This window comes from Crotalus tigris, unplaced genomic scaffold (assembly GCF_016545835.1).
Source record: "Crotalus tigris isolate CLP2741 ecotype Arizona unplaced genomic scaffold, ASM1654583v1 scf7180000020347.5012614909:4044961, whole genome shotgun sequence".
Classification (NCBI taxonomy): domain Eukaryota; kingdom Metazoa; phylum Chordata; class Lepidosauria; order Squamata; family Viperidae; genus Crotalus; species Crotalus tigris.
Window position 1 is genome coordinate 2,026,105 of NW_024097978.1, and position 16,866 is coordinate 2,042,970.

At 42.0% G+C, this 16,866-nt stretch overlaps 2 protein-coding genes across 12 annotated transcripts in view; one reads left to right on the top strand and one right to left on the bottom strand.

The window, feature by feature from the left end:
• Positions 1-15,992, bottom strand: part of LOC120318650 (fatty acid amide hydrolase-like) — a 105,043-nt gene extending 89,051 nt beyond the window's left edge. For 4 of the 6 annotated variants that reach the window (XM_039366546.1, XM_039366547.1, XM_039366545.1 and 1 more), the window contains exons 1-2: positions 15,708-15,992; positions 12,582-12,638 (exon numbers count right to left, since the gene is read on the bottom strand). In XM_039366546.1, the coding sequence (XP_039222480.1) occupies positions 12,582-12,638; positions 15,708-15,872 (222 nt within the window). In that variant the 5' untranslated portion in view covers positions 15,873-15,992. The remainder of the gene's footprint in view (positions 1-12,581; positions 12,639-15,707) is intronic. The other 2 variants (XM_039366549.1, XM_039366550.1) reach the window with 2 other exon arrangements.
• A 70-nt stretch (positions 15,993-16,062) lies between these two features.
• The window catches only part of CHD1L (chromodomain helicase DNA binding protein 1 like), a 98,169-nt gene continuing 97,365 nt past the window's right edge, over positions 16,063-16,866 (top strand). For 4 of the 6 annotated variants that reach the window (XR_005559556.1, XM_039366544.1, XM_039366539.1 and 1 more), the window contains exon 1: positions 16,080-16,189. The gene's annotated coding sequence lies outside the window, so the exon portion shown is untranslated. Of the gene's footprint in view, positions 16,190-16,866 lie in introns of all 6 variants that reach the window. The other 2 variants (XM_039366540.1, XM_039366541.1) reach the window with 2 other exon arrangements.

Here is a 16,866-nt window from a genome sequence, read left to right on the forward strand (position 1 = left end):
ATGGGAAGGTGATTGTCACGCTTCATTTTAGGCCTCAGAAAAGTGAAGGATGGTTGTAATCAAGGAGCACGGGAACCCTCAAGACTACATGGCTTACTACAGGGCACAAGCTGGTGGAGGCCTTCCAGGCTTCCGAGGAGCCCCCATTATGTACGGGGCAGGGTTAGGGGGTCTGTTCCGTGGACTTTTTCAAAAAGCAATGCCTTTTTTGAGGCGTGGATTAGAAATCATTAAGCCACATGTGAAATCTGCTGCCAAAAACATTGTCAGAGATGTTGCGGGGGATCTTGTATCCCAAATTGTTGAAAGGGGGCAGGATGGATCAGGGTTGTTCATAGCCAGGAAGAATTATGCATTGGGCCTGCCTATTCCATTTAAAAAGAGAAGTGAAAAAGGCCCGTCATACCAAGAGGAGACGTGCGCAGAAGAGGAAGCCCTGTGACAAGGAAGACATATTCTAATACAATATGTCATTTATTCATTCTGCTTCAGGGGAATGTGTTAAATCAGAACTGGATCTTTTTCAACTGGCAACTACACAGACCAGTATTGAAAACAGTACCTATGTCGAGATCCCTCCTTTATCAGTGCTAACACCCAACGCTCCCCTGGAATTTTTTATCACGGAGCATGGTAAGCATTACATGGATTTAAACAACACCCTGCTGTATGTGAGTTGCAAGATTGTAAAGGGGGATGGGATGGATATTGATGATGGGGCAAGGGTGGGCCTGACCAACTACCCTATAGCATCACTGTTTAACTAGCTGGACGTTACTTTGGGAGATCGGCTCATTACACAGAGCCATCATTGCTATTCTTATCGGGCCATGATTGAACTGATTCTGAATTTTGGTAGTGATGCACTGGGTACCCAATTTACAGCTGGGGTTTTTTACAAAGATGACTCAGAACTCATGGAAAGTACTCTACTGACAGCTGCTGGGGACTCCGGTTTCAAAGCGAGACCAAGACACATGGCCAGTAGTCGTAAATGGGATTTGCTAGGGCCTCTGCATAGCAATCTGATTTTTCAAGACAGACTGCTGATTAACGGCGTTGATGTGAAAGTCAAACTCACAAGAAGCAGAAATGAATTTTGTGTGATGAAGGACAGCAATGAGAATTATAAAGTGCAACTCCTGGTGGCTTCTCTCTTTGTAAAACGTGTAAAAGTAGCCCCGGGAGTGTGCCTTGGCCATGCAGAAGCTTTGCTCACCTCCAATACCAAATACCCCATTGATTGAGTGGGGATGAAGGTTTACAGCATTCCTGCAGGGAGCCTTGTGTGTAATCAGGAAAATCTATTTCTGGGGCAGCTACCTAAACAATTAGTGATTGGGTTTGTGGACAATGAATCTTTTAGTGGGGATTATGAAAGAAACCTGTTCAATTTTCAACATTGCAATGTCAATTTTTGCGCCCTGTATTGTGATGGCGAGCAGATGCCCGCAAAGCCTCTTCAGCCTGATTATGAACAGAGTCTTTTTGTGAGAGAGTACATGCAGATGGTGCAAGCCACAGGCAAAGGCATGAAAGACAGGCCGCTGATAATCAGCCGGAAGAGTTTAACCGAGGGTATACTTTGTATTGTTTTGACTTGAGTCCTGATCAGGGATGCTCTGAGCACTATTATTTGATCAAGAATGGTAACCTCAGAGCCGAAATTAGATTTGCACAACCCCTTCCTAAACACCGTCAACATGATTCTCTATGCAATCTTTGAAAACCTTATTGAAATAAGTCACACAAGGAATGTGCTTTTTGATTACATGTGAGTATGGACACACTGCAGCTCCTCCAATTGTTCTCTGGAAATACTGCCTTTCTAAGGGTCTACCCTTGTGACCTGCTACACCAGAGACATATCTCCAAAAGACCTTTTGGATTAATTGTAAATACTCACCCTCACACTCTGCCTCATGAACACTGGCTGGCCCTCTACTTCCCATCTCCTGGATATGGGGAATTTTTTGATTCTTATGGAAGACCGCTGGATAGCCCTGACTGTCCTGGCTCTATAGTGATGCTTTTAGAGCAGCAAGCTGAGAAGTACACATTTCACCAACGTCAACTGCAACACCCCAGCGCTGTGACCTGAGGGCAACACTGTGCATTTTTTCTACTGAACCAGACTAAAGGAGTGGACTATGAAAATATTTTAAAGATGTACTCCAATGCCGATATAAAAAAATGATCAAATGGTAAAGCTGTTTGTAAAAACTATAAAGGTGGGAAGGGGGCTTGGAACCTGTAACCGTCACCAATGCATGCAGACATGCATGCCTTATTGTAAAATAAAGAAAAAGACTTAAACGGTTTTTTACTTGTTTCACTGTGTTTTTATTCATTTTAGAAATTGAGCCAGTCACCAAACTTGAACCTACTTCTAGGATTTAATGTCCAAGGGCTAGGGGGAGTACTGGTAATCAGAGGCTTCTGAGTCCCAAAAGGGAGTGTCATAACAGAGACGGGGTTAGTAGCAGTTTCATCCTTAACAACCAGAGAATCTTTCAACTTTTCTATTTGCTCTTTAACAGTTGTAGATCCCAACACAGAGGTTGGAACATTTACCTCAGCCATAGCATTCATAAAGTCATCCCAGCCTTTAGGTTTTTGCTTCTCAGTAGGAGCTTAGTGTTGTGAGGCCCTTTTACCAAGTCTAAAATATTAGTACCAGGAATAGGGACCCTTTTGTATAAAAAGGTACCACGATCATCCCAGGTTGAGACGTCCTGATGCTGTTTCATTTTGTTCAGCAAAAGTTCTGCATTTTTCCTGTAACGGGTGCTCACACCCCTTAGGATCTCATCCATCGCGTGTCCTGCGGAGATGGCTGTGGCGGCTGTTCTGGTAAAGTTGGAAGTGGTTGAGGCTCTTCCGGTGGATAAATGAGATTCAGTCTGTCCTTTTCAGATTCATTTTGCCTGGTCAGTCTTAGATACCTCTGCAGTGCAGAATTGTAGAGCTTAATCTTGTCATCCTCACACAAATCAGCTCTCTGAAGAATGGTACGCATCTCATCATCCAACCAGTTAGTGGCTATAGCTCCCATAGTAGGTGGCCTACCCTGTAGTTGCTCCATCTGATGATGCGACACCAGATACATTTTCTCAGCATGATCCATGGTTTATCCAGCTAACAGGCTAGTCAACAGCGGAATAGCTGTCCCTAGGAAGGGCCCGATAAAACCACCTGGCTGAAGTATGATCTTCTTCTTGTTGAGTGAGACTTTTCTATCACTCAACTTTTTAATGACACCTTTCTTTCTCTTTAGAGACCGGAATTGTGAAGGTTTCAGAGGAAGATTTCATTTTAGGATGATCAGAGCTATTTCTGCTATTGCCCCCACCAGGTCATTGTTAGCATTGCATAAGATGGCTTTTCTCTGTCTTGGTCCGGCCTTTACTAAGATTTTTAAAAGCCCCCAATTTCTACGTACCCTCTCTGACATCTTAAATGAACTAGTGCTAAGGTAACTGAGCTACTGCTTTTTACACTTCTTTTTCATTGTGTAAACAGTAGGCCAATCAGGCGGGAAGAGGCCTGTTCTCAACCTATAGGATTCTGGAGTGGTGGCTGCCAAATCTACCAAAAGGTACCCATGTGGTTTGCGAGTGGCATCTTGGAATACTTCTAAAATATACTTTGTCTTAGTGGGGTACATCTACCTGGCCAGTATGACAATTTGCATCTGATCACGGGGGCTGCTGAACAAAACCAAATATTTGGAATTCAGAGCTATTGTTCTCATTTTCTTACCTTGAAAGAACAGGTTTTGTAGTATGAGAATAATGCTCAGGTTTCTGTGATGGACGTACTGTGTAAAAGCCTTCTCTATTTGATCGCTGTCACCGGCCGATGCCATGAGATCATCTATCACAGCTAGAGTGATTTGATTTGGCGGAAACAAATCATCATCTTCAAAAGAAGATGGAAGCCCCTCCATAAACTTAATATAAGGGATTTTATTAAGCAGTTCTTTGTACAGAGGTTGCCAACAACTATAAAACCATACAATATTTTGAGGCATTTGAGACAACACAACATCACCATGTTCTAACATTTGTTTGATAAAAAAAGATTTGGCAGAATTGGATGGCCCGCTTATAATACAGGAGAAAGGGTGTACAAATTGTGCAATGTTTTCCGCCATCCTTAATAACTAAGGCAGCGTACAGTAATCCTCACTCTTTAATAACCTTTTATTATACACTACTTTTAGAGTTTTTCGGAGGACCCGCGTTTCTAGGGTCCAATGTTTCTTAACCCTAACAATCCCCAACTGTTCTACCCTGATCTCCTTTTTTCTCTCTGCACCAGACACACAATAATCATCTACCAAATCTTTCAAGCTGTCAAAATTAACCTTGTTGCTATTACCACAGTTTAGCGTAATTCCCTTCACTTTTAGCACCGTTTCACCGTTGGACAAAGCATAAGCATACGTTTTGGGACCGGCCGCAACAAACTCTGTAATTGTAGTGTTTGGTGGAATCTCACTTGTCAGCTGTCCTAAATAATCACCCAAAGGAGGTGTCCATGCCCCCTCTCTACTTACAAAAATGACTGAATCGGTGTCATGGTACAGGCACCTTCCGCCCAGCGTATCCAGTAGCCTGTATAATTCCAGCCGGGCATAAGCAGCAGTAAAGCTGGCGATAAATACATTAGTGCATGTGGATTTGGTGGGGTGGTTCTTGGCTGTTTTCCATGTCACAATGGCTGTCTCTGTATCCACAAACTCACATGAGGAAACATCATAATAGGGCACAAAAAGGTATTTGAATAAATCCTCAGGGTTTGTCACCACGGATGTGGTCAGGTGATTGGTGCTCTGACCAAATTTTCCCCACAGCGAATTTAAAAACAGCTTGGCAATCTGTCTTTTAGCAGGATTTACTTCAATGTGGTCACATCATAAGCGGACACCTTCCATCTTTTCATAATCCTGAATATATTGCTCTTCATCCTGTTGTTTTGCATCAGTCAGGGTAACCACTGGCCTCCTGTTTCTGTCTGAGATGCGTGTTCATATAACCTGAAAATAGCTTATTTGATGTTCTTTCAAAATGCCAGATCTCATAGATTTCAACAATTCTGTAACCTTTTTCTAAAGCTACATTCAATTCAACGGTACACCATGTCCCAGTCAGAGCTCTTTCCTCATCACTGTGTTTACAGGGGGTGGTTTGCAGTTTTTCTGTGCAGGTTGCGCACAAACTAAACATTAATTTGCCCCGATTTGTGGGGTAGGATTGGGAAATAGAGATTCCTTGGTGGGTACACTTTGACTTTGGCCAACCCAAAATATTGCTTTATGTCCCCAAAGTTTTGATATTTGTGGATGGCCAATTGGGTACTCCTTGGTCTTATTCACAAACAGGTACAAACTGGTGAAATTATAGTATAAGATTTGTTCACCGGGTTTTGGTTTGTAGTACAGGCATGTAGCATTTGTTCTACCATCAAAAAAAGCATCTCGAGGATTCAAAGGAGTTGGGAGCTTATTCTCAACTAGAAACTGCTTCAAAGAGGTGTCATCCTCCACCATGGCCCTCCATTCGTGTTCCCAGATGCAGCGCACAGCATAACCCTGGTCCCTGAGGTACTCTTCTTTAATCTTAGTACAGTTGTGCAGGCCTCCATATGTTGAATCAAGTAATTTGTTGAAGTCTTTTTCAGAGTAGCAGACAGGGCACCCAAGAAAAAAACAACCATGAAATTCAAAAGCTGTGGGAGTTCCATTTATGACAGCAAAACCATCCAAAAAATATTTGCCTACTTGCTTTTCACCCCCCTTCAAAGCATGCTGGATATTGAGATTCTTAGTGTGCTCTATATGCAACAACCATTGAATCGCTGGAGCTGAATACCTTTTCTGTGTCTTGTGATAACTGTCCAAAGGAGCTAATGCAATGGTATAGCTCTTCAAATACATGAACCGATACTGGGCCATACAGACAGATGCCAATGTGATATGTTGGAAGGGGTCAATGCATCGAATCGCTATCTCAACAATATCCCCCCCGACCCCCCTGAAACACTCACGCTCAGTCATGTCCATCACCTGTTCTCTCTCTTAATATATCTACATCTTGTCTGCAATAGTAAGCCAGAGCCTCCTTTAGTTTAAACACAGTACCTGTATTAGCAGAGTGCCATTTCATGAATTCTTCTCTCTCCCCGGGCATCATGGTTTCAGGGCTGTAATACTTGGTTTCAGGGAGTGGTCCCACATAGTCTTGATTGGCCATTGTATTGAACAAGTGGGGGAAATATCCTTTGCTGCCTTGAAACCCCATAGCTTTGGGTAATTTGCTTAATTTAAGGGGCAAAAATGAGAGGCTATCAATAAACCGGATCTTATAATCCGGTAGGGTGATAAACAAAAGTTCCCCCCTCTGACTTATAAGCTGAACCCTAACCTTTACACGGATCAACTGCTTCAGTGCTAGGTACCCGTCATAACCTTTGGAGTTATGAGCGATAAAAGTACATCCTTTAAACTTATGATTTATAAAATTCTTTACAAACTGCTCCAGGCATCTAACACCATAACAATCCTACCTCACAACATCTTTATCATCCTCATCCTTCAACATATCCCTGGCACAGGCATAATTAAGTATATGGATGCCTGTCTCTTGACAGCATTAAAAATCATAAATGATGTATCTTTCGCCAATTCGCAGCCGGTCCAATGAATTTAGAAAGCATAAATGCCCTTCCAAGCTTTCAACCTTCTCAGAGCACTGTCCACGTTTGGTTTCCTTGCACTTTTTGTGGGGGCTAAAGACGTAAACCCCACACATTTCACAATATTCTTTATTCTTACAGTCAACTTTTTCCTCCATAGCGAGCTGTGTGTGTCTTTCAAGACACACCTTAAACTGGCAAAGATCTTTACACCTACAGCAGCGCGCCTTCTCCTCCACCACCTGCTGGCATTCTTGGTTGAGGCAGGCTCTGCAGATATATTGCCATGACTAAATTTGTGGTGGTAGGGTGTGTGGCAGAATTTACAGAAATAGCGTTCACCCAGGAAGTCCTTGATATTTTTGATGCCATAATAATACTTGTCGTGTAACAATATAAACACTATTTTTTCTTGCTGGGGGCTACCTGTGACAAAAAACCGCCAACCGTCCTGCATATAAAACAAGATCTTTATAGTGACCTTTAAAGCTTCTTCAAAGAGGTGTATCTGAGAAAAATCAATTCTGTTTTCTGTGGAAACACCCAGTCTATTGTGAAGTTCCCTGGCCCTGGTAATAATTTCTTGATTTCTAACATCCCCGCCAATCAGCCAGAGCAAACAGCTAGCAAAACACAGAAATTCACCTCCCACATTGAAATCTACTAGGTGCTGTCTTTTTTTCTCCAGCACTCTGGTGAGCAGCACAGTGTTTAACTTCCTAAGACCTCCTGCCTCCTTGTTCTTCAAGACGGTAACCGCTAATTGCAAATTACCCCCCCCACACACACACAATATCTCTGCCTTACTTTGAAGCAGATTTTCAATCATCGGCATTTAAATAATTCATATTCCTCCTAAGAGAAAAGAGAGGATGATTTTACCCCTCTGCATCCAGCCTGAGTTGAACAAAATCGTTTGGTCCTATGTCCCTAGCAACATTATTCAAAAGAGTTTGTATCACATTATGAATAGCTTCTACAGCATCTACAAAAGACTGGATTCGGTCAAGATTAATAAATCTATAGTGTTGATAATATTCCACAGCCCTGAAATTTCTGATAGGCTTCTCCCATTCCTGTACCATATCCAGATAAACATTGTTCATATTCTGAGAGTTTGCAGAGTAAGGGGCTTGTAGCTGTGGCGTAGAATGACATATCTCCCCTTCTGATTGAGATGCAGGTATGGAATCACATTTATGGCTGTCTGCTGGGGATGCGGGAAGTCCACCTCCATGCATTTTTGCTTTTTTGCAGGCCGGCTCTGGTTAAACAAACAAACAAACAAAAGGCTATCACCAACATTCCTAATAATGTAATACCCCCCCTTTTTGTTTCTAAAAAATAATACTAATGGTTTTGTAGTTGGATAAAATGTTAGATATTATACCTCCTAACAGCATTCGTGTTGTGTAGCTTGTGCATGGCTGGGGGCTTTTGTCATGCTGGGCCCCTTGGGGGTATGTAAACTCCACAAAAGGCAAGTCATCCTCCCTTTCTGAAGGAAAAAAAACCCCAATGTTCAGAATTGTTGCAGAAATGTTTACCAGAATCTAAATGTATGAAAATATGAAAGACAAATACCTTCATACACCCTCAAACATTCTGAGTCTGTCAATTCATTGTAGCGAAATAAAACAATCAGTCAAACAAGCAAGCAGACAAGAATATTTTAAAACTCCATTTTGCATCTAAGTGTTTCAAAAATTAGCCATAAAACTACTTACAATAGTGGCTTCCATTCTGAAAAGGGTCTTCTTAGCAGATCAAATGGCTCCGGAGGTACAGATATGCCAGAAACCAGCAAATGTGACTAGACCAGTATGGACCCTGCTTTTGTATACGCTGGTGATGTCACAAATTAATCACATCAGAGGAGGTGTGTTTTTCACAACTTTTGCAAAGCTGCATTTAAACAGCACATAATATTACAAATTAATCACATCAGAGTTGATGAGTTCTTCACAACGTTTGCAAATCTGGCCAGCCCCGTCTCATCAGGAAAACCCAATTGAATAATACCCCTTGAGCTTTGATTAAATTGTGTTTAACATCTGCCAAAGTTAAACAGGGGTCAGCAAAAGAAAAACATAATACATCTTTCATGTGATTTGTAAAGCCCATTTTATTATAAATTTCATAGCATTAAGAGCTTCTTGTAATTAATTTCTGTTACATTTTGGCATATGAATCTCTTCAGAGACAATGGCAATTCAGATTCAATCTTTGACATTAATGACAGTGGTTTACAGCTCTTTTCGATACGCTGTATGAATGTCTTGAGCTCATGAAGGGAACCCTGGGTGAAATATAAGTTATTCATTTTGTCAGAAATACTGATGATGATCCAGAGAACATGAGGCATAGAAAGTCTAAAGCATAAGCTGTTAATATGTTGTTTCACTGGTACCATCCACATGGTCTTTATCTGATTGCAGACATCTCATTAAGCAGTGGTGTAATATTTTAATGATACACGCTTTCAGAATCTGAGGCATGCTGACATTTTGAGACTCCGCCGTTTCTAAAGCAGGAAATAAAGTTAGATTTAGGCTATCTATTTCAACCAATCAAAATACTGTTTTCTTAATGTATGTATGTATGTGTGTGTGTGTGTGTGTGTGTGTGTGTGTGTATATATATATATATATATATATATATATATATATATATATATATATAAAAAATAAATGATGCGCGATCACCGGGAGAGTTAAAAGTAAAAATACTTTATTAAAAATATTTCACTATATTAAAAAGGTGCCAAGCTTTCGTTGGGAAAACTCCCCAACATCTTCAGGGCTGAGAGATCATTTTGACAAGGTGGTTTAAATGGGCTCGGTAGCTGTCCGCGTGCGACTCCTAGATCGTGCTGCCGGCCCTAGTTGATCAGCTGATAAGTGGGGAGAGTAAACGGCGCAATGCTCCCTCTCGTTGCTCTCTCGAGCTGTTCTGTTTACTTCTCCATTGTTGACTTCCGGGGTTATTTGCAAGCTCATGTTCCTCTCTCTCCTGGTGGCAATGGTTCTCGTCGCAGCGGGGGGACTCAGCCCAATGTCATCGTGTATTTCCCAACGAAAGCTTGGCACCTTTTTAATATAGTGAAATACTTTTAATAAAGTATTTTTACTTTTAACTCTCCCGGTGATCGCGCATCATTTATTCTATTTATAATTATGCCCGGGAGTTGCATTTTTAGCATCATTATTGAATAGATAGATAGATAGATAGATAGATAGATAGATAGATAGATAGATAGAGATATAGATAAATACTTACCATTTGATGTTTTGCAGAATCTGGTTATAACTTATAAGGCTTTATAAGTTTGTTCTCTTCAATGAAACTGTATAACTCAGGACCCTTTCTTATTCTGCGCCCACGCTTGGGTGGTTTGGGGGTCAAATTTACATCAAACAAATCTCCATCAGAGGCTGCCATCTTCAAAAGACTGCTGGGATTAAATCGCTAGCTGTTCAGGCCTGCCCACACAAGCTCTCCTGCCCCTTGCAATGACACGCCCTTGAGCATTGTGCATGCCCAGATCACGGGGAGCATGACATGCCCGGGCATGTCCCTGCCCGCACAAACTCCCCTGCCCCTTGCAATGATACACCCTTGACATTGCGCATGCCCAGATCACGGGGAGCATGACATGCCCGGGCTTGTCCCAAACAAGGCCTAACACCCTTTTTTACTAGCAGACAGACAGAAACACGCATGCCCGGAATCGCGGTCCTGACATTCCTGAACAAGTTTTAAAACCCTATTGCAAGGCTGCTTGCCTCTTGTGAGCATGGTTGGCTGCTTGCCTCTTGTGAGCATTTTAATTCCTGTTAATATTCCTTGTCTTTTGCTATAGTGGGGCCAGAATACATTTTATTCAGGGTGCAAATGGCAAAATATGTGTCTTTAGATTTTTTACAAAGGTAAAAACCAGCTGTGGGTTTTAAAAGGGGCGGTGGTTTGTTTGTTTTTTCCCCTGCATTCGAGGAAATGATTTTAAAGCCACCTAGAAATAAATACCTTTTAGAAAAAAATACCTTTTAGAAAAAAGGGATTAAATGCAGGCTCTGGCTGTCTTTCAGGGGCTTCTTTTTCCCCAGCTTTTGAGGCACTGATTTTTAAAATTCCACAAAAATTAAAAGCATCGTTAGGCTAGAATGATTAGAAATAAAAAGCCTTTTTTATTTTTTATTTCACAGCTCCCCAAAGTAGGGATTGTTTCCCAAAAACACAGCCCTCTGCTAATTATTCACTTTACTTAGCTCTTTTTGGTTTTGAATGTACATAGAATTAGTCTAGGGTTAACCTAATCATGTACCCAGAGGATTGACTGCCAATCTTGATGGGATTAGGCCAAAACGTCACAGCCGGAGGGTGGGAGCTGAGCACATCACTTCCGTTTAGGGCCATGACCTGTTGACGTAATCAGCACGTGGGTTTGTTTACTTTGATGACGTCACTGATCAAAAGTGCTGATAATGTTCATTAAAAAAAGGTATACACTACTTCTACTAGCAGGATATCAAATAATTTTTCCCTCACTGTATACAATGTCATAATAATAGAGGGATCAGAATACATAACTCTTGACTCTGCTTGACTCTTTTGGAGGTTGGAAAGTTGTCGTCAATTCTCTGCCATTTGTTCATCTAACCTGCATGAAGCTTCTCACGAAGCATTATAATTAATCACAGAGAATGGTGGTCAACAGGAAAGGCTGCAAATTTCTGTCATAGCCTGTCAAAGAGAATTGCATGAAATAATGCCTTCATTTTTAATGTTACTAATAGAGATGGAATTAAAGATTATCTGGCATTATATTAGACTTGCCACAGTTTAGTCCTTAGGAAAGAATGACCCTTGACTCCATGGATGTCAAAGGAAAGGTACTTTTACTAGAGATACTGAGTGCAGCATGAAAAAGGCAAGCTCTGAGGAAACCCGCGCAAAAATCATATATTGAAAGCGATCCCCGATGTCCAAAGCCCTCTCCCTGGCCAGAGCAGTTCAATCCAGTCCTGGTCCAATGTTTTGGGAACCTGGTGCCTCAGGTGCACTTGTAAATTCCTTTCCCAGGGCTGGTGTCCTTGAGAGTAGGCAGATGCTCAGTTTGGCACCTCTGGTTCCAGTTAGTGTCCATACTCCCCAAATTCTCATAGCATTCTTTCCCAATCCAGCATTCTTCCCCTCCCAAATGCCTCCTCTCCACTCTTTATGGCAGTTGCTGGCAAGCTTCAAAGAAAGCGAAGATAGGCATCTGACAGGTTATTTCACAGATACTGATACATTAATCCACTCTTGAAAAGCCTAATCTAAAACCTGTTTATTCTGCAGCTATTTGTTTCTCTCAGTTCAACCAATCAGCAAGTTTTTGAAACAGGTATTTTGTAAATAATTTACTGATTATACACTACAATTTGGTTGGAAAATAAGATTAAGTTGTTCTTGTTACCTTTTTGCTAACTGGTATTACTTTGCTTTTTGGCCTTAAGATCAAGTGGACAAATTGGAAATTTATGTCCAAATCACCTGGAAACTACCAAGTTGCCTAGCCTTACCTCTGATAATCCTCACTGAAAATCAAGAGATATGCTATAAATGTAGAAGTTGTAGTTTGAAGAGTACAACTTTTAACCATATTGGTCTTGGGATTCTATATTATAAAAGGCATTTACAAAAAGAGGAGAATGCCAAAGAACACAAGGCAGACTCAGAAGAAGAAGAAGAAGAGACAACATCAAAGATACACAACAACAGCATCAAATAACAATGGTTGAGGCCACTAGAAGTGCAAGAACCAGAACTTTGTATCTCCCTCGGCACCCGAAGCAGTAAAAGAAAAAGTAAAAAAGAAGGAGGAAAGGCTGGATACTCACTGTATTGGCCAGGTGCACGCAAAGCTGTAGAGGAAAGCCAGACAGTCTGGGGGACCACTAGAAATAGAGAGAAAACACATACTGGCTACAGAAGTATTGCCTCGATAAATCTATTAGCTAAACTGTTTTGTTTTTAAATCAAATTAATACTGATGCCCCTCCAAAATAATTACCACAGCATATTACTGTAATTTCAAAGATATCTAAATCTAATTAAATCTTAAATACAGTTCAGAGTTAAAAATAATTTGGCACTGATAAGCTAGAAATCACATTTTTTCAGCTCTGTGTATATTTTTAAATAAATCCTTATATATTCATTATTGTTGAATACATTCCTAAATATTTAACCTAATATCTTATTCTATATAAAATAGTGTATTCCCTCTCTGTAAGATATAAGATATCTCCATATATCCAAAAAAGATGACATACAGTCTGAGAGGGAATTTGGAGAGTACAGGGGAATTTACTGGAAATCCTTTTAGATGAAATAGTTATATCTACATGTAGGGGAGGGAAATCATTCATTTCTCCAGGGATAAAGAAATTACCTTTGATGAATTTAAGAAATAATTGAAAAATCTTTTATAGAACGTTGTTAATATAATTTGAGGTAATTGTTATTTTCTCAGATTCAGTCTGAAAGCTTACTATTATGAATCATTTTCCCCTCTGACTTGTTTTTTCTAGCATCTAGGGTAAACTTTTCACATATATTCTTACTCCCTTCCCCCTTGTTAGAAGCCACAATTTTTTGTACAGCTTTCAGTTGTGTTATGCTGTCCGCTTTGATGGTATATACCAGTAATGGCGAACCTTTTAGAGACCGAGTGCCCAAACTGCAACGCAAAACCCACTTATGTATCATCGGGTGCCGGGTGGGTGTGGCCCATTGGGTGGGTGTGGCTTCAGTGGTAATGGCAGACTGGGTGGGACTAAAAAGTTCAATCAATCAATTCCAACTTTGCAAGATTTTTTTTCTCGCCAGAAGTTGAAATTGATTGATTGATTGAACCTTTTTTTTTTTTTTTTTGCACACGGTGGCAGAGGTCTAAAGCGAAAAGGTTATATAAAACCCAACTGAAGGCCTAGGACTGGAGCGAAGGCACCCGTGCCATAGGTTTGCCACCATGGGTATATACCACAGGTCCATATACGGCTCTTTCAGCCGTCTATGGCAGCTCGTCCTCCTCCGCCATTTGCAGAGAGAGAGACAGAGACAGAGAAGGGCACTTTCTCTCTCTCTCTCTCTCTTTCTCTCGTGGGGCTCCTGATTGACCCTGCACCCAGGCACCCCACCCCCTGGGAGAAGCGTGGCCAGGAAGTCCCTTTCTCGGTCTGGCCCCATCCAAGGCGCATGTGGCTGGGAGCCGTGCGGGGCAGCCCCGGGATCCCCCCATGGGAGCGTCCTGCTGGAGCCTCCATTGAGCAGGCCAGTCCTCCTGCAAGCTGCGGCCCCGAGGGAGTGCAACCCCTGCAATCCCCAGCCGGTGTTACTGTTGGCCCCCCTGGCCGGGAAGGTGCGCTGGAGTCCCGGCTGCTGGGAAGGCGATCGGCCCGCTCTTCTCCCATCGCCCGGAAGAGGCAAAAAATTAGTCCCCAGTGCTGGGTTTTCCCCGCATGCAGGGCTTACATTGGTGGCAGAGACACAGCAAGGGAGGGAGTGAGGGAGTGAGGGAGGGAGAGGGGGGAGAGGAAAGAGAAAGAGGGACAGAGAGGGAGGGAGAAGAAAGAGGGAGAGAAAGAGAGGGAGAGAGAAAGAGAGGAATGAGAAAGAGAGAGGGAGAGGAAAGAGGGAGAGAGAGGGAGGGAAAGAGGAAGAAAGAAAGAGAGGGAGAGAGGGGAAGAGAAAGAGAGAGAGAGAGAAGAGAAAGAGGGAGAGAAAGAGAGAGAGAGAAGAAAGAGAAAGAGAGGGGAGGGAGGGAGAGGAAAGAGAGAGAAAATATGAATATATGTTGTCCTTACTGGACTTTTAATAAAGAATGTTTAATGAAATATTTTGATTTTTTTAAAATTAAGAAATGAGGTATGGGGATAACTATGCTGTATTTAAAGATGGTAGATAAGCTACTAAAATTGTTTTCACCTGTTGAAATGGAGAAAGGGTTTTTTCCCCTCTTTCTCCTGCATAAAAATTTGTTTTCTTTATAGCAGTTCATTGATTTCATAAATGCAACACTATAGTTTTTTTATACATAGCATAAAGGTAAAAAAGGATATATGTGGAGTTATCTTAATTTTAGATGTCAAAAGTGTTTTGTGGCTCCCAGTGTTTTCTTTTCTGTGAGAAACGGGTCCAAACACTCTTTGAGTGTTTAAGGTTGCCGACCCCTGGTATATACCCGTCATGTTTTTGGAGGGCTGACCAGTGGTGGGATTCAAATATGTGAACAACCGGTTCTCTGTATAGATGCTGCTTCTTGATGTCCATTCTGGGCCTGGGCCACAAAACATTAGCTACCAGTTCTGCTGAATTGGTGCAAACCAGCTGAATCCTAAAACTGGGGTTGACCCTTCAAAATAAAATTGCCTTTTCCAGTGAGCTTGTTTACATGGCTCAAATAAGTAATGCGGAATTTTGTGACTTTTGCCTTCCAGCTTGGTTTTATATACTCCAGTACTTGTTTGTCATCTTTACTGTCCAAGGAAAGCATTCCAGGGCTCCTTTGTTGAAGAGTTCCTGGGACAGCAAAGGGGCCCCCACATGCTTTATTGCTCATGTTCAAAATGACCTCCAGACATGATGCCCATTTATATCTGTTCTTTTTGTCCTAAAGACAATTTTATAAAAAGGCATAAGCTTTCCTGAGATTCATTATATACTCAGGAAAGCTTGCACGTTTTCATAAAATGGGTTAATTGGAAGTTAACTACACTCCTTCTGATTTTCTGCCACCACAACTCTCCTATAATGTCTACAGCGAAAAGTAACAGCCTGGGTAAGTATACTCCGTTGTCGGCGGCGGCGGCGGCGGCAGACTCTCAAGCCACTATACAGCTCAGCACTCTCCCTGCCCCTCTATCTCGCACTGCCTCCTGCAGATAATCCATCCTACCAGAAATAGCATGGGTGATGCGAATATCGCCCCTCAAACGTGCAATTGTCTTTACAACCTCACTCACCACGTCCACAGGGGGATTCCTAGATTTTTCGAAGCGGCCCCACCGCCGGCGGTAAAAAGCGGTGCCAGCAGCACCAGTAACACGCCGCACAAAACCTAAATAAAGCAGAACGAAAAGCGCGGCTCCCCAGGCCACCGTCGATACTTGCCAGCCTTCGTCCTTCATGGCTCAGATGGCCGGTGCGGCCCGGAAAAGGAGATTAGCAGAAAGCCGAAGGAAGAGAGTTACAAAATGCTTCCCTCCGTCTCTCGCAGCTTTTTACTGGGGTGGAGGCGGAGCTTCAGGAAAGCAGCTATTTTTTTGCCGTTAGTTTAGGGAATCGGAATTTGACGCCTCAGCTTGGTATTTTTCCGTAATTCGATCGCACAACATGCCTGAATAGAAGCATAGCCGCCTGCTGAACCCCTCGATTTCGGTTAATCGCATGTTTGTACCACTGGGGGAGATCTCCACCGACACCACTTTAAAGCTATAAAGGAGAAGTGAGTTGTGTTAACAGAGACGCTGAGAGATTTTAAAAGATATACACAATATACTTATTTTTTTCGATTCTTCCTGGTTCGCCAACATACAAGAGAATAGCGGCAAAAGTTGGATTGTCATAATAAATCATATCTGATTTTTTTTTTTATGGTTTAATGGGAGCAGTATAGCTTGATTTGCTGGGCATTTGTTTTCTGCAGGCACATTCCCTGAGGGGACAAAATTTAAGTGATAGGTAATATCAACCGAGTCCCGCACAATTCCGCTCTGGTCCTGCAGCGAGATGTTGCTATTATAGAAGTCCTTGAATGGCAAAAATCTTTAACGGCGGGGCGGAACGGCCAGAGCAATTATAGTCTTGTATAATTAGGGACTCAGTAGATGGTTCTTAACTTTTAATACGGGGCATTCATTCTTTCCTGTTACACTGCTCCTTTCAAGCTCTTTTCAAGGTGAGTCCCTGCCTAGTTTCACTTGTTCATTTATCGATGACCGATAAATGCCAAACATTTCGCTCCAATTTGGGGTGAGGCGGGAGGGTGTCACAAGATAAATCCATACGGCCTGAATTCACTCGACATAACAGGCTAAAATGTGGTTGGAGAGCTGATTATTTTTACTAAAAAGTTAAAACAACTTTGGGTGCGGATCGATTCAGTACCCTTTGGGTAGGAAA